The 25,683-nt window shown below is 40.5% G+C and overlaps 1 protein-coding gene across 4 annotated transcripts in view; it reads left to right on the top strand.

Moving 5' to 3' along the window:
- The window catches only part of Cd99l2 (CD99 molecule like 2), a 92,779-nt gene that overhangs the window by 29,331 nt on the left and 37,765 nt on the right, over window positions 1-25,683 (top strand). For all 4 annotated transcript variants that reach the window (XM_052740927.1, XM_052740936.1, XM_052740910.1 and 1 more), the window contains exon 2: window positions 25,207-25,269. In XM_052740927.1, coding sequence (XP_052596887.1) covers window positions 25,207-25,269 — 63 coding nt within the window. The remainder of the gene's footprint in view (window positions 1-25,206; window positions 25,270-25,683) is intronic.

Below are 25,683 nucleotides of genomic sequence, written 5' to 3'. Positions count from 1 at the left end.
CTCCTGTATCACCATGGGGGGAAGGCTATTAGAGTTCAAATTGCTAATACTGAGCCCCTTGTTCAGGGTTTGGAAGAGGTACATAAGGACACTGAACAATAAGTGCACCTTGCCTATTAGGCCTTAGTTCATAGACTTTTCAGCTGCCTTTACAAGCTTGGCACTAGCAGTAATTGCCAGGTTATGGACAGGGCCCACATGACTTTGTAGCTTTGGGCAGGTTGAATATGGTACACTGAGCTGTTCCAATTAAGAGGGGCTGGCAATGATGCTTGGGGGCATATGGAAGGGTTTAGAGGAAGGGAAGGGAAGGGAAAATGTAATTATAATGTAAAAAATGAAGTAATAGTCTAATTCAGGGATCAGGGTATAAGTCAGTGGTAGAGCAATTGTCTGATGTATGTGAGACCCTGTGCCCAGTGCCACATGCATGAAAAATGAGATAAAACAGACTTTAAAATTAAAAAAAAACATACAACAATAAGTAAAAGGCCTGAAGCCATTTTATTGTCCTTATTGCATATTATTAAAGAAATCACAGAGGGAGAAGGTCCAAACATCTGAGATACTTGGAGGAGGCCCCTTCCAGCTGAGTGCACCCTTGCAGAACTGTGCACTGAGAGCTGTCAGGCTTTAACCTCTCAAGGCTCTTGATGGTCTCAGGGGCAGAGAGGGGATATGCTCACTTATTTTGTGGGTGCACATGTTTATTTGTGTGCAGATGCCTCATACATTTGTGTGTATGTCTGAATATGTACATGGAGGCCAGAGATTAACATTGGATTTCATTCCTCAGGAGTCACCCACCAGTTTTTTATGAAACAGAGCCTCTTACTGGGACCAAGGGCTCAGTGATTAGGCTAGAGTAACCTGCTAGTGAGCCATGGGCATCCTTCTTGCTATACTTTTCCGATGCTGAGCTTATAAGAATGTGCTACCATACTCAATTTTTTTTTACATGAGTTCTGGGTATCTAATTCAGGTCCCTATGCTTTCTCAATGAACTCTCAGTAGAGCTCAGTGTGGCAGGCACTGTTTCATCATCCCCACATTACATCTGAGGAAACTGAGGTGACAAATAAGAAAGTGTGAGGAGAGAGGCACTGCCCCAACACAAATGGTTAGACTTGAGGATGTGTTTGCTTTGCTGCCCCTACACTGGGTTAGACTATTCAAAAGTCCTCTTAAAGAGTTGAAAGAAGTGAAATGTTTTATTTCTCACCCTCATCTTTTAAATGTTGCTTTAACTGAACTGTGCCTGTGCATATATCTCTCCATTTAACTGGGGGTGCCAGTTAGGTGACTGTGAATAACAGGGTGACAGGGCACTGTGTACCTCTCTGAGGACTAGCACTTGGAAAGAAGTGGCTTTGAGTACTAGAAAACTATGATGTGAGCAGAATTAATAAATAGATTTGGTGATGGCTTGTTTTATTTTAATATTTATTTTAGTTACTTTTCTATTGCTATGACAAAACATTATGACTAAAGCAACTTATAAAAGAAAGCATTATAATTAGTAGCTTTCTTACAGTTTCAAGATGAAAGTCCATGATCATCATGGCAGGGAACATGGCATCAAGCAGGCAGGCAGTAGCTGAGAGCTTTACAGTTTGATCCACAAGCATGAGGCAGAGAGGGGGGAGGGGAAGTGAGCGAACTGGGAGTGGCATGGGTTTTTGAAACCTCAGAACCTACCCCCAGTGACACACCTTCTCCAGCAAGGCCACACCTCCTAATCCTTCCCAGCTGCAGAGCAAGCATTCAAAAATGTGAGGCTTTGGGGGAAATCTCATTCTAACTACCACACAGTTAAAAAGTCATCTCTCTGCTTCAGTTTCTTTTGAGCTCATATGTGCCTTGCTTAGTTCATTTAGAGGGCCTTGTTCTCCTGGTGTCCTCCATCTCCTCAGGGTTTACATAGGTCTACTGTGGTTCTCTGCATATACATTATAGCAATTAGTTTAGTATTTTTATGGGACTCCTGACTATGGCAACAAGTAGGTCTCTGACTGTTGTGTCTGCTATTGGGACTCTTCCTGTTGGGTTGCCATGTCAAATTTCAGTATGATAGTTTTTGCTTCGTCTTATTATATTTTATTTTGTCATGTTTGGTTGTTATCTTTTAGAAGCCTGCTCTTTTATAATGAGAGACAGAACTCTAGAGTTTGGATCTGGATGGGAGGGAAGGTTGGAGGAACTGGGAGGAGTAAAAGGAGTGAAAACTATAATCAGTGTATTATATGAGAAAAGAATCTTTCAATAAATGAAAAAAGTCATATCTCTCTCTGGTATATAACTAAGATAATTGAAACATTCATACAAATATTTGTACATGGGCATTCATAACATCATTATTTATAATGTCAAAAACTGGAAACAGAGCTGGGATACAGCTCAGTGAGAATACTTGCTTAACTTGCAAGAAGCACTGGGTTCTAGTCCTCACACTGTAAAAAGAAATGGAATCAGACAAAATGACTGGCCCCTGTGGAGTGGATAAACAAAATGTGCTTTATCCAGTCCAAGGAATTGTTCAGCCATAAAAAGGATGAAGCTTTGAAGACATGATACTGAATAAATAGTCACAAAAATACAGGAAGTATGAATCCATTTATTGAGATACCCAGAGCAGGCAAATCCATAGAGAGAAAATAGATTATTGTCAAGGGCTGGGTGAGGAGAGTAACTGCTTAAATGCTTAATGGGTGCAAGATTTCCTTTTGAGTCAGTTGAAAGTGATATCTGTGATATAGTAGAAAGCACCAAATTTTATGTTTTAAAAACGTATTCTACTTTACCTGTATGAACGTTTTTTTGTGCATGTATGTCTCTGTATCATGTGCATACCTCGTGCCCATGGAGGCCAAAAGAGGGTGTCAGATCCCCTGGAACTGAACAGATGGTTGTGAGTCACCATCAGGGTGCTGGGAATTGAACCCTAGGTCCTCTAGAAGTGCAGCAGGTCCTCTTAGCTACTAAACCAGCTCTCAGTCCCTGGGTTTCATTCTTTTAATAAATGTCTTCAAAAAAGAATTTTCCTTTAATCCCAGCACTCGGGAGGCAGAGCCAGGTGGATCTCTGTGAGTTCGAGGCCAGCCTGGTCTACAGAGTGAGTTCCAGGAAAGGCGCAAAGCTACACAGAGAAACCCTGTCTCGAAAAACCAAAAGAAAAAAAAAAAAAAAAAAAAAAGAATTTTTTTGAAGGTACTATAGCCAAGTCTTTTGATGGGCTATATGAGAAGAGTTTTTAGGTAGAGAGACTCATGGGAGCCCTGAGTGGAGGAAGAGCCCTCTGAGGACTAATGACTAAATTAATTACACAAGTCTTTGGACAAGCTAGAATCCTGTAATCCCATACTGAGATACAGTGCTCACAGGTTTGGCTAATAGCCATAGCTCTCCAACTGGCCTCCCACAAACAAATCTTCACACAACAGAGGGATTCTTTGAAAAGTATCAGTTTTGTCAAATATGCTTCCTTGACTCAGTGTGCAGAGTTGGCTCCTTAAAGTAAAAACTCACCTCACTGACAGACGCCTTCCCCACCACCCAAGGGAGGCTTTTAATTCTAGAGAAAATGATGTGAGGAGGAATGTTTTCATACAAGCAGAAGGGAATAGTTAAATAGTTGAAATGGGAAAGTAGCTGGTGCTTAGTGATTGTTGCAGTCAGCAGAATAATGTTTCTCTTCCCCAGCCAGGATGACCACATACAAATTTCTGCAACCTGGAGTCTGTTACTTTGCATGGCTAAAGGATCTTTCAGACAAACTTAATTTATAAGTCTTGAAATGAGAAGATTACCTGAATTATCCAGGCATGCCAGTGACATCACTAGGGGATGATCAGTCTGCAAAGGCATGCAATGATAGGAGCAGAAGGCAGAGTGATGCACGTTGAGGATAAAAGACCATAAGCCATGGGGTACAGGTAGCCTTCAGAACGTGAAAGAGGCAAGAAAAAAGACTGTTCTTCAGAGGAGCCCCCAGGAAGACTGTATGTGACTTGCTGGTGCCTGGATTTTAGCTCACTTCAGACTTGTGGCTTCCAGAACCATGAGATCACAGTGTGAGTAGTGTTTGCTCCAGTGATTTTGTGTCTGTGTGGATTTCTGAATTATTTTAATGAATATGCTAGTTGGAGAATAGAAAATGTAAGCTCTCTGTCTAGGCATCTGAATCCTGTATGTTTGGAGATAAGCATACTATGCTTAGTTGCTGAGCTGGCCTTAATGATGAGTTGCCTATTATTTGAGTCTGGCTTGGTTCCTGTCTCAAGGGACACAGTTGAGCTGAAAAGAGGCTTAGGAAGTTGACAGAATTCTACAATTCTACTTTAAGACAAAACAAACAGATCTCTTTTATTTTGAGACAGATTCTTGTGTACCTCAGAGTAGCCTCAATCTCACTATATAACCAAAGATGACCTAGCCAACTCCTAAAGGATGTCTCCACCTCTGAAGGGCTGAGATTATAGATGTGCATGCACTAACATCCTAACAACTAACACAGGTGTATGCTATGTTATGGTTCAAACCCAGGTCTTTGCGCAAGCTAGACAAGCATTCTACCAACTGAGTTACATCTACAGCCCAAAGAAACTTTCTTTGGGCTCTTTTCCCTTCCTCTCCAAACAACTGATTAAGCATGATCCACAATCTAGATCCACCATTTTTAGTGGATTTTTTTCTTACCTTGTACTTTCAAAACATGTATATACTTAGCTTCACCATACAATCCAAGGGTTCGTGTTGTATGTTGAAAACCAAGTACAAAGTGGTAACAAGGGGAAAGGCTAGGTGCATTTATTTGATTTGTTTCCCTTGCAGAACTGGCTGATTTAGATGGCAAAGTCAAGCAGATACGGACCTGGTACTATTCCTTGAAATTGCCATGTAGCCCAAGACAGAAATCTCCTGTTTTCTGCAGAAGCAGAAACCATGGTATCTTTCTCTTTCTAAGTATTTGTGTTATGAGAACAGCCAGGCTGACAGCTGGCTGGATGACACACCTCTCAGGAGGAGGTTAAAATGGAGCATGTATTTTACTCAAGGACTGGCTCATTCTGTTATTAATCCTGGTCCTCAGACTGCTTTAATCACTTTGTAGAATGCCACACCAGCACCCAAGGCTGTAAGGTCTTCACCCTCCCACTATGTACACAAATATTGAATTTGAGTGGGTGCAACAGAAGCCTCAGTCTGTCAATGAATGTCCTGGGCAAGGGGATTTGAGCAAGCCACTTCCTGGCAGTATGATAACTATGAATAAGTTCAAGGACAAAGGCTGAAGTTGAATTGAGAAAGGAACTGAAGAACTGGGGGTTATGGTGGGAATATATCTTTTAGTGCTAGCAGGTAGTGACCTTTAATACAGTATCTGAGAGATGAACACACATCATAGGGACATATTTGAATAGTTCTGGAGTCAACACACACAAACACAAAGTTTCTAAAACCTCAACTCTTCCTATGATTGAACTTTGTCAAAAGCACATGCCAGAGGCTTGGAGGATGGGTTAGTGTAAAAGCTGTGTCCTCCCTACCCCCGCCTCTGTGTGTGTGTGTGTGTGTGTGTGTGTGTGTGTGTGTGTGTGTGTGTGTGTGTGTGAAGGAATCTGAGCTATGTAGTCCATGTTAGATTCTAATTCAAATCCTCCTGCTTCAGCCCACTGAGTGTAATGGATAGCCTACACAAGCTTACTGTATCTGACCATTCTCTCATCTCCAGTCCCTTTTCCTTCTTTTCCCTTTCTTTCTTTGAGATAGAGTCTCACTCTGGAGGTAACACTGGTCTGCTATTTACTATGTAGCTTAAGTTGCCCTTCAACTTGTGCCAGTCCTCTTGCTTTAGCCTCCTGAGTGCTGGGATTGTGGGCATGTTCTAAGTGTGCTACCCCAGAAACAAACAGGAAAGCATTTGTGTCTTTCCATAATGTCAGAATTTATTGACCAATAATAAATTCATAAAATATGGCAGGTTCATTGCAGAGTTTGCCAGATTCTCCTACTTTCCTTCATAGGCCTAGCTGAGGCAAATTAAATTGAGTTCTTTTATTTCAATCTTAATTTCTAATATTAACTTTCAAATCACACATTATACAGTAAAGATCTCTGTGTGCCTCTCTCTCTCCCCCCATCTCTATACACACACACACACACACACACACACACACACACACACACACAATGATTGTAAAGGATCAAAGAGACAGAGTTTCAGAGGACTGAGCAACTATAGCTTGGAAACTGACCGAAATGCAAAGTAGTCTCTGTGGGGGTGGGATAATAAACTAGCTAGAGCTTTTTGGATAGGCACTGGGGCTCCTGGCTGCTGTCCAAAGGTGTGGGTTCTGTATCAGAGGTTCAGCTGAAGTTCATGAGAGCACAGGATGAATGGGCATCAAATCCACAGCAGATCCAGATTGGGAAATAGGAGGGTGATGGGCAGGCAGCAAGTCAAGAAGACTATATCAACTGAGCTGAGCTGAAGCCTCTGACACAATCAGGAATTCTCTGCATGCAAGTTCCTTGACACCTACATCAGGTGGTCAGTGGGACTGTTGCTGTCAGCTTACTAAGTGTCTACCTCTTCATGGGTGCAGGTGAGGAATTTGTACTCTCTCCTTGGTTCCTCTGATAAGTTCTAAGCCTGGTTTCTCTGATATGATTTTGCTATGTCAATGTATCTCTATAGTTGCAATGAACCCTGATAAATTTATCAGGTTACATCTCATTCTACTCCCAGTAATAAGTCACTTATTAGTCTATACTGTGTGGGTGGTACTAGACAGATGGTGTCCATGACCTGCCCAACCTGGTGCACAATTAACCTCCATCCTCATAATGGAGTCTCTCAGGACAGAGCACAACCTGAAAAACTACTGTGGAGTAACTTGGAGTGGGCACAGCCTGATGTCAACAAGGCAGGAGCTACCATACCTGGTTAACCTGTCTTTAATCATTTCATTTCCACTCTCTGTCTTCCTTTCTAATTTTTTTCTTGAGTTAAGAACTCACTCTGTAGCCCAGGCTACCCTGAAACTTACTGTGTATCTCTGATTGGCCTCAAATTCATGGCAATCCTCGTGCCTTAGCATCCCAAGTGCTGAAATTACAGGTGTGGCTCACCACATCTGGCTCTTTAGCCATTTTCAAGTGGATAGTTAGTGCTTTTTAATGGATCTATACTAGAATTTTGTGCTCTGTTGGCACTGATAAGGTGAGCTATGTAAAGCCATCTAGACCTAAAAGGTGATATTTCATTATGGCTTTCATGAGGTCATAATGCGTACTGTCTGTTGGACAAATTAAACATCAAAGTATGTTGCTGGAGTTTTCTCTCCGGGTTCTGCCAAGCCCCAGCAGTCCCTTAGCCCACTTATAAAATAAACATACAGACACTTATATTATTTAAACTGTTTGGCCATTAGCTCAGGCCTATCATTGTCTAGCTCTTGCTGTTATATTCAGCTCATTTCTATTAATCTATACTTTGCCACATGGCTCGTGGCTTACTGGTACCTTACATCTTTCTTGTCCTGGCAGCAGCTTCAGGCAATCTCCTCCTTCTCTTTCTGTTTCCTTAATTCTCCTCTCTGTTAGTCCCGCCTATACTTCCTGTCTGGCTACTGGCCAATCAGTGTTTTATTTATTAACATATTTGCCATACAGAACATCCCACAGCAAAAGTATCTGGACAATGTGAGAGACTGGCTTGGGTGTTCACTACTTTGCTACCAATAACAATGATTTCTGGAAGAACTTGATCCTCAATAGGGGTGTAGCTAAGTAAATGGAATTCCTATTGTCTACTCAATCCTTGCCCAGACAGTCTATACTCTGCCCACCACAAGATAATGCTTGGATGGCAGCAGAAGTTTGAGTCAGATGAGCATCTACTCCTTCCCTTTTCTTACATGAGCTCCATTCTCTGATCAGCAGTTAGTTCCAAAATCACTAAGTTTCTGCAAGAATTGATCTTTGCTCTTGTTCTAAGGTTAGTGGTGCTTAGCCACTCTTTTGTAATTGAAACAAACATCCACTCTCAGGAGGCTAACAAAAGTTAAAAGGCTCAGTCAGGAAGGTCATAAAACTTATAAGGCTCAGGGAAGTCATGAAACTTATAAGATATAGATAGCAAGCTTAAGCTCACAAAGCACACAAGGCTCAGGAAAATAATTCATGTGAGGGCTTTTGGGTGACGCAACTGACTATGTTTTGTAGCTGGAAGTTTTTCTGTGTCCTGCCTGGCCCTGAGGTCCCACATCCAATTATAAAATAATCACTCAGAGGCTTATATTAATTACCAACTGTATGGCCTTATGGCAGGCTTCTTGCTAGCTAGCTCTTTCATCTTAAATTAACCCATTTCTATTAATCTATATTTTGCCACATGGCCATGGCTTTATGAGTCTGTTGGCATCTTGTTGCTCCTTGGGCAGCTGGCTCATGTCTCCCCTTACTCTCCTTTCTCTTTTCACTATCTCTCTTGGATTTTCCTGCCTGGCTCCATCCTGCCCTGCTATAGGCCAATGCAGCTTTATTTATTAGCCAATGGGAGCCTCATATATTCACAGCATACAGAATGACATCCCACAGCAATGTTTTTATCTTTTTGTGTGGTGTATGTGTTTATGTGCATGAGTATGTACATTTGTGTAGTGCATACATGCAATGGCTTGTGTGTAGAAATCAGAGAACAACCTCTAGTGTTGCCTTCCACCTTGTTTGAAGTAGGATTTTCTTTTGTTCACCTTTCTGTATACTAGGCTATTCCTTGAACTACCAGAAATTCTTCTTCCTCTGCCTCCTATCTCACTGAGGAGCACTGGGATTTACACACTTCCATTACCATGTATGGCTTTGCATGAGTTCTGAAGGTGTGAACTGGGGTTTTATGCTTGTAACCTTTGTCCACGTATCCATCTCCCCAGTTCTTTTTGGTTTTAGATGTTAGTTTTATTTATATGAATGTCTGTGTGTCTGTGTGTCTGTGTGTATATGTGATAGACATGTGGGTGTCTGATGATATCAGATCCTTTGGATCTGGAGTTAGAGACAGTTGTGAATTTCTTGCCATGAGGGCTAGGAACTGAGCTCGGGTCCACTGGAAGAGCAGCAAGTGCTCTTAACCACTGACCCATATCTCCAGCCTTCTTTAATTCTTTTTTTTTTTTTTTTTTTTTTTTTTTTTTTGGTTTTTCGAGACAGGGTTTCTCTGTGTAGCTTTGCGCCTTTCCTGGAACTCGCTTTGGAGATCAGGCTGGCCTCGAACTCACAGAGATCCGCCTGGCTCTGCCTCCCAAGTGCTGGGATTAAAGGCATGCGCCACCACTGCCCGGCCCCAGCCTTCTTTAATTCTTAAATCCACATTTTTATGCAATTAGTCTCTAGATCACTTTTAACATGTTGTAGAATTAAGACCTTTTTCCTGTTAAGCAATCTCCAATATTTTTTACCTTAGTCCCTGGTAAGTAACTCCTATTCTATTTTCTGTCTTTAAAAATATCGTTACTCCAGGGACCTTGAGTAAGTACTATCATGAAGTATGTGTATCTTATGATAGGCTTAATTCATTTAGCATACTTTTAAAAGGCTCATCCATGTTATAATCATTTGTTGATTGATTGATTTATAGCTAGAGTTGGAAACATGGATCTCATAGCTGCTCGTAAGCATCTCTACCACTGTCTTAAACCTTCAACCTTCTTGTCATTTTATTTCTAATTTTTCTTGTATTTTCTAAAATTTACACAGCTAGCATGTACAACTTGAAAATAGTCTTAAAATGCACATGAAACATTGAGAGGCCTATAAGATAGGGCCACATCAGGCCACATGGCTTTAAAGGCTATATTCAGGCTTGAGGATTTATAATCAGTGTAATGAAAATGTCTTTGAGCTTCTGAGTGGGGAAGGCGATGCTTCAGAATGTATTTAGACAGGAAGAAGGGTGTCTATCTACGTGAGGTCTGGAGAATGTCTGGGAGCCTACTTTCTACAACAAAGTCCTAGGAAGTGGCATGTGTAGTGGCTCAAGGGAAAGATGCTTCCTGTCCGAACTAGCTTCAGAGAAGCAGGTGATCCTTAGGCATGCTATGCAAATAAGGTTACAGTTCTTGGTGATGGCTTGACTTTAGAGCATGAGAGAGATATCCAAGGTGGTTTGAAGGATTTGGACTTAGATAATAGATAGTGTGGGCATATGTGACAATCAATGAATCTGATATGGAACCCAGGTCTGGCATTTGGCTATGAGACTGACTTGAAGAGGAGGGAGTAGAGCCTAGACACTCATTTAATAAGTTTGGTCATGAAGAGGAGGGAGATATAACAGCAGAACTGAAATGGAGGAGTGAAGTCAAAAGAGGGTTTTCTAGTTTAAAAGTGAAATATGTTAAAAATAGATGGGATACTTCCCAAATCAATATGCAGGTTCCACTCAATCCTATTAAAATCGCAGTAGTCTTCTTTTGTAAAAATGGGCAGGATGCTCTTAAAATTCACATGGAAACTCAAGGGACCCAAAATAGCCACACAGACTTGCCAAACAAGAGAGAAGTTAGTGGATTCCAAGTTCTCAGTTTCAAAACTTACTGTAACAGTAATAAAGATAGAATCCCCTTGGGTAGCAGCAGAATGTGTAGGATTAGGATTCTGGAGAAAGGGATGGGCCAAGGACAGGCTGGGCCACTGTCATTGCCTTTCTCCCTCTGCAGTGTTTGGCCAGGTGCAAAGATGAAAATCTTGATGGGGTGTGGCAAATGTAGACTAGGATTCTACATGCAGGCCTGCTTCTGAACACAGAAGGGATGCCAGTGGCTAACACTGGACCTCATGGAATGATTGCTTTGCTTTTTCTTGCTTCTGAAGCTGTGTGGGTTCTATTGGGCTTTCTGTCTGTGTGGACTGCATTGGGTTCTGTCCAGGCTGGCTCATGGGGGCCATAATGTAACCCAGGCTTTGTGTAAGCACATTTGTACTGCTTAATGAGCTGTGTTACAGTGAGAGTCTCCTGCTACTAGCTTGAGTCACAATGAAGAAAAACAAACTTATCTATCTATCTATCTATCTATCTATCTATCTATCTATCTATCTATCTATCTATCTATCTACCTATTTATTTATTTATTAGTATGTGGGACAATGTTAGTAGAGGGACAATGCACATACATGTGAAATGCCCATGTATGTGAAGGCCAGTGGTCAACCTTGGCTTTCATTCCTCAGGAACCATCCACACTGCTCTTTTTAGCCAGTGTCTCTAGCTGACTTGAAATTCACCCAAGTAGATTAGACAGGTTGAGTACTGAACCAAAGAAATGTCCCCATCTCCTGATTCTTGCTACTGACTGAGCCATCTTCCCAGCTTCAGCCTGGACTTAGTGATTTCTGTTTTTTCTGCCAGACTCTGATTTGGAAATTTTCATTTAAGAATCACAGACCAGATGCAACTTCCCACTCCTCCTAAGAAATTACACAGAAAGCCACTGCTGTTTATGCCAGCTCTGGGAGAAGGAAATGCCACATGCATTGTTATTAGTTTAGAGGCTATGGTTTAGGAGAGTTTGAAGATGCCCTTGTCTGAAAAGTTGGCATTCTTGTGCATTTATTTCCCAGACTTATATCAGAACAGCAGAATCTAAATGTTCATCAGGCAGGAATGAGTTTAGATGAGAATATGGCTTTGTTGTCTCTGAATATACAAGGCTTTTGAACATTTGAGCACAACTGTCCTGTAAGTTATTTACTTATATATTTCTGTGGGCCTTCTATTTATTAGTCAGTTTAGTTGACTCTTCTTAATACCAGATATGATAATAAAGGTAGTTAATATCTGAAATTCCTGTGTGTCAGGTAGTTTAATAAATTCTTTATGTACAATAACCAGTTAGTCCTCATACCAGCCCACTGAAGTAGGCTCTCTGCTGTCATATCCATTTTACAGATGAGGAAACTGAGGTCTTGAGCCCTTAAATCTTGTACTAGTATTTTTTGTGGGTGTGTATGTGTTCATGTATATGTGCATGTATGTGTGAGCATGTGTGTGAGTGTGTAGGTCAGAGACTGGTGTTGGTGTTTTGCTCAGTAGTTCTCTACCTTGTTATTTGAGACATAGTCTCTCACTGAAGGGAGTTTGCTGATTGGATAGACTGGATGGCCAGAAAGCCCCATGGATCTTCCTTTCTTCAGCTCCCCAACTCTGGGATTACAGGTTCATGCTGCTGTGCTTGGCTTTTTATGCATGCTGAATTCAGGTCTACATGATCCCACAACTGTCTATGGTGGTGAGTAGGAGAGCTGGATCTGCATCTGGACTGTTTGGCTCCAAAGCAGATCATCAGTACCAATAAGTTCAGGTGTTGCCTCAGAACAGCCTTGTCTCCATGTCTCAGCAGTGGTTTTGCCTTCTGCAAAGCACTTGGGAGTTGGCACTGCAGCCCCAAGAGCAGCATACCTCATGCCATAGGACTGTGTGTGACAACACCTAAAATGCCCTGACATCTCATGGCATAGCCTGTTTGTGCTTATAGTTTTATTTCCATCATTGTATTCTACCTTCTGTAGAGGGACACTATCGTTTGACATATAGGGAACAGGTCACCTATGTGGGATCAAGTGGTTTCTTGTGGACACCTCATGTTTTCTAGCTCAGGGGCCATTTCCACTTCTGCTACCTAGTTATTATTTTTTAATTGTTTATTTTATGTGTAAGGATGTTTTGACTTATACCACATTCATGTCTGGTGCCTGTGGAGGCCAGAAGAGGACCTTGGAACTGGAGTTACAGACTGCTGTGAGCCATCATGTGGGTTCTGAGAACAGAACCTGGGTCTTCTGCAAGAGCAGCTCTTAGCTACTGAGCCTCCTCTCCAGTCCCCATGCTGCCTAATTACTAAGGACTGTGGCCAGTGGCCTCTCACTTGTAAGAAAGGGAATATGGTCTCTGAGGCCCTGGGATAGTAGACAGCTACCCCTCCAGTATTTGTTGAGATGTAAATTACAAAACATAAAATCCACCATTTCAATACCTATACTTCATTGTTTTCAATAGACTCACTATGCAGTGCAGTCATCCATCTGGTGCCAGAAAATTTCTGCTGCCCTAAAATGAAGCCTCATGCCAATTTGCAGTCTAGTCCTTCACCTCCAGCCCCAAGCACGCACTCCACTTGTCTTTTGCTCTCAGCTCTGACTTCCATGCAGGAGGTTCTCTTTGTGGGCATTCAATGCACATTTGTGATTTCCTTGGTGAATGAATATCCATCATAGACATTTTGTTTTCTGTGTAGAAACAAAGAATGAGACTCTCCTTTTAATTACTTACTCATCAGTGAAGTGACTTTTACAATTTGTACAAATCCTTCCCTGACACTGGAAATCAAACACCCTACTATATAGGACACTGTGGTGGTATTGTGTTCCCCAAAATATTGTGCACCCTAATAAACTTTTCTAGGGTCAAGAATAGAATAGCCACTAGATACAGAGGCTAGAAAATGGTGGCACTCACACCTTTAATCCTAGCATTCCAGAGGCAGAAATCCATCCGGATCTCTGTAAATTCAAGGCCACATTGGAAACAGCCAGGCATGGTGACTCACGCCTTTAATCCCAGAAAGTGAGCCTTTAATCCCAGGGACTGATGACAGAAAGCAGAAAGGTATATAAGGTGCGAGGACCAGAAACTAGAAGCTTTTGGCTGGTTAAACATTCAGGCTTTTGAGCAACAGTTCGGCTGAGATTCATTTGGATGAGGACTCAGAGCCTTCCAGTCTGAGGAAACAGGATCAGCTGAGGAACTGGCGAGGTGAGGTAGCTGTGGCTTGTTCTGCTTCTCTGATCTTCCAGTGTTCACCCCAATACCTGGCTTCAGGTTTGTTTTTATTAATAAGAACTTTTAAGATTCATGCTACAGGACACTTAGATGCTTCCTAGAAATATACAAAAAGACTTTCAGCCATGGTGCCTGCAACTGAAAGATGCCATGTTTACCAGTGTTCCCCTTCCCTAGCAGGAACTGGAGCATGGGGTGCTCTGTACATACTTAAAATCATCTGGCAGCTCCAATCCTCAGTGGCCACTGTGGTTGGACTGTCAGGTGCTGACTCCTGGCTTCTAGTGAACCTCTGCCTTCCTGTCATTATTGTCCTGTCTGAGAGTGGTTTAAATTTATTCATGAAACTAGTTGGAGCTCAGGTGGCAATGGTGAAATGCATTTAGTAATCAGAATAAGAGACAAGCTATTTTCACATTCCTTTGCTACACTGCAGTGCCTAACTAACCCAGAGGCTATTAATTGCTCAGCGTGCTTTGAGGTGGAGAAACATACATTTATGAAAACAATGTATTCAGATCTGGATTGAGTAACATGAGTTAAAATGCTGCAAACATTTCAAGTAGATTGGATACTAACATTCTTGGTTTGTTCTTGCCTTCTGCAACACGGGGTCTGGAGAAGATACTTACTTGTTTGCACCAGAAATATTTGGGAATTTAATCATACATTCTAGTAGGTTTGTCTTATGGATTTCCCACGAGCAGTTTTCACAAATGTTCCCATGGAAAGCAAAGAAGTGTGAATTTGTTTTAATGACCTACAGCCTTTCCTTTTTTTTAATTAAATTTTTTTATTCATTTTACATACCAATCACAAAACCCCCTCTACCCTCCTCCCCCCCTCCAGCCTCCCTCCCCCAGCCCACTCACCATTCCCTCCTACAAGAAGGTAAGGCCTCCCATGGGGAGTCAGCAGAGTCTGGTACATTCAGTAGAGGCAGGTCCAAGCCCCTCCACCTGCCTCAATAGCCTTTCCTTTTGTTAGTTGTGGCCCCAGTGGCCCTCTGCCCAGGAAGCTGGGGACACAAAGCCTTGCTAGCAGCTGCAGAGGTGAAGCCTTATTGTTTGATGGTGAGCATCCATTTTATATGCTTCATTTCAGGTTTAATCAAGTCCACGCATTGGGGCCAGGTTTATTCTTTTTTTTTTTTTAATTGTGTGTGGGTGTGTGTAGGTATGTGAGTATTCATGTGTGTATGCCTGTGAAAATGTATACATGTGTGGAGGTCAGAGGTCAACTTCAGGTGTCATTCCTCAGGAACCACACACTATATTTTCTGAAACAGGGTCTCTGGTGGGGATCTGGGGCTTACCAATTAGGCTAGGCTGGCTGGCCAGCAGGCCCCAGGGATCCACCTGTTTCTGCCTCCCTAGCATAGAAGTTAAGCATGTATTACAATGCCTAGCCTTTTTTTTTTGTGGGATCTGTAAGGTTAAACTCAGCTCTTCATGCTTGCTTAGCAAACACTTTGTTGACTGAGCCAGCTTCCTGGCTCTCCAAATCTGTTCTTATTCCTTGAGCCCAAGTGATCAAGAAGCTATGCCATAGGCAAAATGGCTAGCACATGATTTGGTCCCTGCGATCTGATTCTGATTCTTCTTATAGTGAGCTTTCCTTGCACTTTAATTACATCAAGATTGATCAAGTCTGTTTCTTTTTGATATGTAGCTTGGCACCTTTGGAGTTGTGTACACAAAGATACTAGCCCAGATGAGGGGCAAGTGAGTGGCATCATGGCTTTCATGGACGCATTTAAGTATAGAGTAGGTTTTATGGAACCTCCATTAAGGCAGACAAATGGAAAAGTTGAGATGACACATCTATGCTTTACCAGACTAAGATGTCTCTGGTATTCTTTCTTAGTCACATCTAGAGAAAATGGCCATGATTTTAAAATATTATACCAGAAGTAGTTCAGATATTTATTCAGTTAGGATTAATACTGGCTTTTGTTTTCCAGAAAACCTAGAAACTGCTTACATTTACAAAACAAAGAAGTAGAATAGAAGTCATCCTTAGAGAGCAAGGGGAATGGCTGTCACTGGCTACTTGAGAGAAGCTGATCTCTGCTTAAGTCCCAACATATTACCTCTGAAATCTTTGGCTTAAAGGTGGCATAGCAGCCTGTGAAGTTCTTAACCAACCAGCAGGCAGGAGACACATGTGGAGGTGAATTTGCCTTTGGTCTAAACCTCAAATGGACTGTCACCAAATCATAGCCAGAACTATGCACTGATAATTGGGGAAGGGGCAGACTGGAATTGGAGAAAGCACTCACCTAAACATTTGTTGAATTTTCACTTATTTTATTTTATGTAGTGGATGACTGCCATGTTGGACAGGGTATGCCTGTAGAAGATGCTCATAAGCCCTTACCTGGAAGAGGGTACTCAGGATGAACAAAGTGAAGCGGGCAGAAACATCTGAAGTAGGAGTGATTAATTAATCAAACCCATATGTAAGGCTCCTTAAGGGCCCATCAGTAGTCTCTCTGGGATCACATATATCCATCATGTCTTTGGCAGGTGCTGTTATACAGCCAGCTCATGACATCACTGCTTAACAAGGTCTTACTTTGCCTCGTTTCACAACCTTCATTTTAAGATGCAGCCTTGGCTTCCCACACCACTCTTGGTAAATCAGGTTGCAATGGAGGTCAAGTTTGTGTTATATCCCCAAAGGAAACTGTGCTAGAGGACAGACGCTGGCTATCTGGGTGTATTTGGATAGAAATAGTACTTTATTCAGTAGATCCTCTCAAGGACACACACAAGTTCACAGGGAACATTTCCAAAATTCTTCTCTATCAAAGAAGACAGCTGCAGACTGGTGTCATCAGCTCACGGCATGGTTTTCCCATTAAAATTCTTAGTGGCCTTCTGCAGTGGATGAGGTAACTTTTCTACTAAATGCTGCAACACTGGCCCCTCAGATTCCAGGCCTTAGTACTTGTGAACTGGGCCTAAGAAGAATCAGCTTCTTCCTAAAATGTGTTAGTGCCAGAGGAAGAGCCTATGGGATGTCTGCCAGCATCCCAGGGTAAAGTTAGAGTATGGAAGAGCAGCACCTGTGTGACACCCTTTGCAATGTATGGTCTATTGTGAGGACATCTGTGCCTGTTTGGGTTTTAGTTGTGCATGTTTGTTGTTTTATGGTACTGAAGATGGCACCCACGGATTCATGTGTGTTCCTCAAGGACCTTACTGTTGGACTACACTCTTACCCTAATTGTAGGTTTTGAAGAAGTCTTAATAGTTCAGGATTGAGTTTGAGGATGACTGTTTCATCCATAGATGGGTTGAGTCTGTTGAGTCCAAAGTCAATAGGGAATTAATTAATAAATACTACAAAGTTGTGTCATACTGCTCTTCACCCCTTACCGAATGACATGGCCAGATATGTCAGGAGCTAGCAGAGAAATGGCCAGTTCTACATGTTATTAGCTCAATATGCTATTGTAGACTGTGTACTTTCATTGTTCTTAGGTGGGAAAGTAGTGGAAGAGTATTGAAAGAAGACCTAATGGAATGATAGGTTTGGGAGACACTGATACAGAACTTTGAATTAGCCTAAGAAAAATACATAGACATAATTAATTTTTTTTAAAAAGCAAGGAGATAGTAACCTTGAAAGGAAATAGTTCCTTCCTCTTGACCCCTGTTCTCAGTTCCTTAGATATAATCTCTATTAGTAGTTTCCCTGTGTGAACTTCTAGAATGTTTTTATGGTTGTGGATTTAGATATATACACACAAATGGGAGAATATTTCTCTGTATCTTGCTGTATTTCAGACTGTATCTCATGTCAATAAGCCATTCCCCATTCTTTTCTAACACAGCAATTCAGTAACTCATTGTGTAGAAGAGCTGCCTTTCACACAGCTGTTCCTCTCTGCTGACCACTATTTTGCCTGCATTTGTTTTTGCTGTTGTAAGCAGAGCAACAATGGGTGTCTTTGTATGCCCTTCTTTATGTCCATGTTACAAGTATTTTTCTCTAATACACACATAGAAGTGGCATTGTTAAGTTGGAAAATGCACATATAAAATATTTAGATGTTCAAATAACTACAGACTTCCAGAAAATTTGCAAGTATAATATTGTAACATGAATTCCTAAATGGTCTTATTAATAAAAATCCCGGAATCAGATATTGGGGTAAATGCTGAAAGATCAGAGAGACAAAGGAACAAGCCACTGCCACGTCTTACCTCTAGGACTCCTCAGCCTGAGAAGCCTCTAGCTGAAAGACCTTTAGTTCCTGTCTCCTGACACCTTATATATCTTTCTCCACCCAGCCATCCGAGTGCTGGGATTAATGGCTTGTGTGCTTCCCAAATACTGGGATTAAAGTTGTGAGATCTCAAGTGCTGAGATTAAAGATGTGAGATCTCATGTGCTGAGATTAAAGGTGTGAGATCTCAAGTGCTGGGATTAATGGCTTGTGTGCTTCCCAAATACTGGGATTAAAGATGTGAGATCTCAAGTGCTGAGATTAAAGGTGTGAGATCTCAAGTGCTGAGATTAAAGGTGTGAGATCTCAAGTGCTGAGATTAAAGGTGTGAGATATCAAGTGCTGAGATTAAAGGTGTGAGATCTCAAGTGCTGAGATTAAAGGTGTGAGATCTCAAGTGCTGAGATTAAAGGTGTGAGATCTCAAGTGCTGAGATTAAAGGTGTGAGATCTCAAGTGCTGAGACTAAAGGTGTGAGATCTCAAGTGCTGAGATTAAAGGTGTGAGATCTCAAGTGCTGGGATTAAAGGTGTGAGATCTCAAGTGCTGGGATTAAAGATGTGAGATCTCAAGTGCTGAGATTAAAGGTGTGAGATCTCAAGTGCTGAGATTAAAGGTGTGAGATCTCAAGTGCTGAGATTAAAGGTGTGAGATCTCAAGTGCTGAGATTAAAGGTGTGAGATCTCAAGTGCTGGGATTAAAGGTGTGAGATCTCAAGTGCTGGGATTAAAGATGTGAGATCTCAAGTGCTGAGATTAAAGGTGTGAGATCTCAAGTGCTGAGATTAAAGGTGTGAGATCTCAAGTGCTGAGATTAAAGGTGTGAGATCTCAAGTGCTGAGATTAAAGATGTGAGATCTCAAGTGCTGAGATTAAAGGTGTGAGATCTCAAGTGCTGGGATTAAAGCAGGTGCTTCCCAGTACTGGGATTAAAGGTATGTGCCACCACTGCCTGGCCTCTATGTTTAATCCAGTGGCTTGTTCTGTCCTCTGATCTTCAGGTAAAGTTTATTAGGGTACACAATGTATCACCACACAATATGAAGATTTTGGTCCTCCAACTCAAATCTCTTCAGTGTACATTGTTTACCTGATGCCCTGATGCATTAGCTGCTCCAATCTCAGCACACTGGAGCAAGCCAGGACATGTCACTATGCCAACATCTAAATTAGGAAACCAGCCTAACCTTGATCACATTACTACTGCCTAATAGTCACACCCCCATTCAGATTTTAACAGCTGCCCAAATAATGTCCAGTGTAAAAGTTAACACATATCATTCATCCTCCATTTCTCAGTTCTGTCCCACTTTCTGTGTGTTTTACTCTCATGCATGTGTGTTTTTCCAAATATTTTTCCTGACCTATTTCTGGATAGTTTCAGATATTGTACCTATGATCTCTTCATATAACAACATGCATCTGCTGTAAACAAGGGCATCTTCTTCTTGACAACAACAGTATTTCCATTAAGATCAGGCAGTTGGATGAGAACCAGAATTCCCATCTGGTCCACAGACCTCATTCTCTTTCTCTGATAGTTCCGATAATGGCCTTTGCAGGTTAGAATCCAATCAAGGAGTACCTATTGGATTTAGTATTATCATTTCTGTAACCTCAGGATGTAAATATCTCTGACTACTTGTTCAATGCTGAGAGAACTTGCTTTTGGGTATTTTGTCTATTTTATGGATGATTTTCACTGATTGTACACATCCCTAAACCAAAGTTCATAATTTTTCTTAACATGTTCCCTGCCCTTTCTTTCCCCTCTGGTGTCTTTCATGGGTTTGATTGAGTTTCATTGTTTATGTTGTTTTTTTTCCTTTAACAATGTTAAGGTTATATATTTTATTCAATAATTACTCAGTTTTTTGCTGTAGGAAAAGGATATTTTAAATAAAATTTACTTTTGGAACAATTTGATTTGAAAAAATTACAAAGTAGCAGGGAATTCCTATATTCCTACATTCCCGTTATTACCATTTACATTAGTTTTGTCTCAAGTAAAGGACCTGTGTTAATACTCTATTATTAAGCAATATCCATATGTTATCATTTTTCCCTGGTTTCAGTCTAGGAGCACAACGAGTTGCCTATTGTGCTGCAGAGCTCATACTTTTTATCTGAAGTCATCGTCCACATAGCCTCCACAGGCAGGGGATACTTTCTCAGACTCTCCCTGGTCTCCATGAACAGTTGAGAAGGGGACCAAGCTGGATGTTTTGCATAATATCCCTGAATTAGGATTTGTCTGTTGTTTTTCTCATATTTATACTGAGACTATGTGAGTGTGAGAAGACCATTAGAAGTAAAGTACCATTTTGTTTCTGATGGTTTTGTTGCTTTTAAAGATGGTCTCACCATACCAGGCATGGTGGCACACACCTTTTAGGCCCAGCACTTAGGAAGCAAAGGCAGGAAGTTCTGTATAAGTATATATAATTATACATATCTAGTACCAGGCCTAGAACCCAGGATACTCAGTAACTATCAAACTCAGTAGGACACAGGGATGGGTGTATGGTTCCACTTTAGAGGATAGCTTCTCTTAGGAATAGCACAAGAGTGCAAATGCCTCTGACGTACCAATTTTGGTTCCTAGGCTGTATTAATTTATATTCCTTCCAACAGTATATACAGATTTCCTTTTCTCTATATCTTCTCCAACACCTGTTGTCAGTCATCTTTCTGACAACTATTATTTGTCAATTAGAATAAATTTTACCTGGAGGAATAACAATAAAGTAGTAGAGCCATGTTTGGTACACATAAGTCCTTCCTTTCCTTTTCATTTACAGAATCTTACTATGTAGCACAGGCAGCCTCTGGATGGTGATCTTCATGCTTCTACTTCCTGAGTACTAGGATTAAAGGTGTACACCACCATGCCTAGCTTCATTGTTCTTTTAACTTACATTTCCCCAAAGATTAGAGTTGCACATTCTTTTTAATTCATCTGTTGACCATAAATATCATTTCTTTGGGGAAAATGTCCCTTATCTATTTTTAACTAGTTTACTCTCTTGATACTGACTTGTGAGTTCTTTGTACATTTTAGAAATTGGCTATTGTGAAATTAGAGTTGTCTCTTAATTGCACTAATTGCTTCCTTAGCTATGCTGAAGCAATTTAGTTTGACATAACCCTGTTAGTCTACTTTTGTTTGTATTTGTTTTTGTGGTGCCAGGAATTGAACCCAGGGCTTCATACATGCTAAGCAAGCACTTAACCTTTAAGCTACACCTCACCCTTGCATTTGGCTTTTCTACTTATGCTTTTGGAATGCTCTTCAGAAAACTATCAGCTGGACCAATGCCCACTACTTCTTTTAGTAGGTCTACAGGTTTGGGTATAGCATTTAATAGATTTAAAATTAATTTTGACTTGGTTACTGTACTGGAATAAAGGTCCAATTTTTATTCTTTTGTGTTTTCCCACCAGCAGTTCCTGAAGACACAACCCTTAACCCTTTGTACATTCTCAAAAAGCAACTGTCTGTAAGGGTTACACTTGGGTTTATTTCTGGGTTTTCTATTTTATGCCACTATTGTTCTGCTTTTATTTCTGACAGCTTTGTAGCATACTGATTGAGTATCTCTTACACAGCTTTTAGATAATTTTGGATTTCTGATTTTTTTTTATTATAAGTACCCAAACTTAGTTTGGAATCAGGGGTATGATGCCTTTATGTTGTCAATGTCTGGCACTCTCCCTTTCCAGACTGGCCTCACAGTGCTTTCTGAACTGTGTCCCAGAATCTGTGACTTGTAATTTCTTTTTATGCTGTTCCTCAGGTGTTTGTTTAAAATAGACTCAGGCTTGAGAGATGGCTCAGTCATTAAGAGTTGTTCCCAGCATCTATGGTGAGCAGCTAACAACCATGTATAACCCATCTCCAGGGGATCTGACAGCCACTTCTGGCCTCCAAGAGCACACATACACACACACACACACACACACACACACACACACACACACACACACACACACACACATACACATATATATATACATACATATACATACATACATACACACACACACACACACACACACACACACACACACACACACACATATATAGTTTTTTAGAGAGAGAGTTTCCTGTTTAACAGTCCTGTCTGTCCTGGAACTCACTCTGTAGACCAGGCTGGCCTCAAATTCACAGAGTTCCACCTGTCTCTGCCTCTCAAGTGCTGGGATTAAAGGTGTACACCACGTGACTTAATTTTTAAGAAGTAAGAATAAATAAAAAGGAAAATTTAGAATCTCCATTTGAGACAAAGTATGTGATATTCATCTTTCTGGATTAATCTTTTTACACTTAACATTGTAGTCTTGAGTTTCATCCATTTTCTTGCAGAGTACATGATTTCATTCTTCTGTGTAGCTGAATAATATTCAATTGTGCACAAGTGCCACATTTGAAAAATCCATTTATCCACTAATTGTGGTGGTATTGTGTTCCCCAAAATATTGTGTACCCTAATAAACTTATCTGGGGTCAGAGAACAGAATAGCCACTAGATATAGAGGCCAGAAAATAGTGGCACTCACGCCTTTAATCCTAGCATTCCAGAGGCAGAGATCTACCTGGATCTCTGTGAATTCAAGGCCATACTGGAAATGGCCAGGCAAGGTGACTCACTCCTTTAATCCCAGGAACTGATAGCAGAAAGGTATTTAAGGCGTGAGGATGAGGAACTAGAGCCTGGTTAAGCTTTTAGACTTTTAGCAGTAGTTCAGCTAAGATTCATTTGGATGAGGACTCAGAGGCTTCCAGTCTGAGGAAACAGGATCAGCTGAGGAATTGACAAGGTGAGGTGGCTGTGGCTTGTTCTGCTTCTCTGATCTTCCAGCATTCACCCCAATACCTGGCTCCGGGTTTGTTTTTATTAATAAGACCATTTAAGATTCGTGCTACAACTAATGGACATCTAGATTGATTCTATAACTGGCTATATTTACTCGTGCTGTAAAAACACATTGACTATGGGCTCCACACTATGATAGTGTTGAATATGGACAGATATTGAATTTTATCAAATGCATTATTGCAATTATTGTGATAATCATATGGTTTTGCTTAGTATCGTGTATTTTTTGTTAGTACACTGTATTCCATGTATTGATTTATGATGATTCTTTTATCTCTGGGATGAATCCTACTTGACAATGGTAAAAGGTGTTTTTAATGTGTTGTTGGATCTTATTTGATAATGTTTGGTTGAGGAATTTTGCCTTTGTATTTAATCAGAGAATGTTGTCCCATGGCTTTCCTGTAGTGTCCTTGTCTCTCTTTGAGACAAGAAAAAATGAGTTTATAAACATTTCCCACCCACCCCAGAGTGGGGGCTGTGGAAAAATTGGTTATCTTTTCAATTTTAGATAGAATTCATTAATGGTGAAGTCTGGGAGACTTTTTATTACTGGCTTACTCTCTTTAGTTGTTTTTGATTTATTCACATTTCTTATTTCTCTCTCGGTTGATCTTAGAAGGTTATATGTTTCTATGAATTCAACTATTTCTTCTGTGGGGCTGGAGAAATGGTCCAGCAGTTAAGAACACTGATTCCTTCTCCAGAGGACCTGGGTTTGAATCCCAGCACTCACATGGCAGATCACATTCATCTATAAGTCCAGATCCAGAGGATTTGATTGATACCCTCTTTTGGCCTCTGCAGGCACTGCATGAACATAGTGCACAGACATAATGCAAGCAAAAGATACAATTATATAAGTAAAGAAATGCCAGTAATTTCTTTTATATTACACACTTTGTTGATGAATAGCTGTTAATAGTAGGCTTTTAAGATCATTTGTATTTGTGATACCAGTTGCAATGTCTCCTCTTTTATTTCTGAGTTTGTTTGGGTCTTCTCTAATTTTTATTTGTTGCTGTAGCTGAAAACGTATCTAAAGGTAACAAAACAAAACAAAAAACCACAGGTAGATCAGGAGTTTACATCTAGCCTCAGATACACTGGAAATTTGAGGCCAACCTGGACTACATGAGACTCTGGAGCCCATCACTTCAGCTTGTCTTACCCCTGTGTCCCCAAGGCTAGGATTAGGAGCTCATGTCATCACATGCATTTTCCTCCAGGATTGCTGGGGATCCAAACTTGTGTCCTTATACTCACACAACAGGCACTCCATCCACTGAGCCATCTTCTCATTTTTCTGGTTTCTGTTTTGTTTATTTCCATTCTGAACTTATTTTTTTAACCGTTTGCTATGTTTGGCTTTTCCTTTGTCTTACTTTCTAGCTTTCTGAGGAGTAACATGAGACCGTGTGAGATCATTGCCTGTTTTGATGGAGACTTTCCTGTAGGACTGCTTTCAGTTTGAGCGTATCATGCTTCCATTTTCCTTTGTCTCAAGAAACTTTATTCTTTGACTTATTAATTGTCGAGAAGAGTGATGTTTAATTTCTATGTTTAATTTTTATGTATTTGTGAGTTCCTCTAGTTTTTTCTCACTATTTAGTTTTATTGTCATGCTATTGTAGTCAGAAAAGATATTTGTTATGATTCTAGTCTTCTACAATCACTACTGGGATGTATGTTGTGTATTAATGCACAATCTGTAATATTCTTTGTGTGTTCATTTGCAAAGAATGTCTGTAAATTCTTGTAAAACCCAGCATTTCCTTGTTCTGATTAGATCATCTATTTGGTGATGGAAGCTATTACTGTATTATAGTGTCTAGTCCTATCTATTAATGACTGCCTTATATATTTGGGTGCTCTGATGATGGAGACATATATATCACAAGCATTTTGCCTTTTTGATGAATTAGCCATTTTGCATTATCTAATGATCTGTTTCTTTGTACCATGATGAAGTGTTTGACTTTTGGCCTATTTTTTCTGATGTAAGTATAGATACTTTAGCTTTCTTTTGTTTTCCATTTGCATTCCCATCCTCCTTTATTAAATAGCAAAGACCATGTCAAGAGTATATTTTAGAGTGCACCTCAATGGTAGAATACTTGTCCAGTGCATTCTAGGTTCTAGGTTCAGTTCTCAGAGACACAAATAATAATAGTAAGGACAAAGAAAATATTTCAGTATTACTATTTTCCTGAAAAACTACCTAAACTTAAAATTATCTTTTTATTTGTAGGATATGGAGACTTGGATGATTTTAATCTGGAGGATGCACTGAAAGAAACTTCCTCAGTAAAGCGTGAGTCAAGCAAACAACCATGAAAAGCAACCACTATTGATCACTGTATTCCCTTTAGAAAAGCAGACACATGCAAGCAAACTAGTTGCATCTTTGTCTATCTGTTTGTTTTCTGTTACATGTTCAGGGCTTTTGTTGTAGAGCCATACATGTGTTATCTTCCTTTATCATTTAATTTATACTGAATACATGAGAGAATGTCTATCTGTCTTAGCTATTTTCCTGCTGTACAAAAAGAGAACTTTGACCTGTTATATATATATCTTTCTCTAGCTGTCCTGAAATTCACTGTGCAGACCATGCCATCTTTGAACTCACAAAGATTTGCTTGCCTCTGTCTCCTGAGTGCTGGAATTAAAGGCATGCAACACCACAGCTTGAACCTACATCATCTACAAAGTTATTTTCTCTTTT

The sequence above is a fragment of the Peromyscus californicus genome, unplaced genomic scaffold, assembly GCF_007827085.1.
Source record: "Peromyscus californicus insignis strain IS unplaced genomic scaffold, ASM782708v3 Scaffold_10__1_contigs__length_136768540, whole genome shotgun sequence".
Lineage (NCBI taxonomy): Eukaryota > Metazoa > Chordata > Mammalia > Rodentia > Cricetidae > Peromyscus > Peromyscus californicus.
The sequence above is the reverse complement of the archived record's forward strand: the minus strand, read 5'-3'. Positions and strand labels throughout refer to the sequence as shown.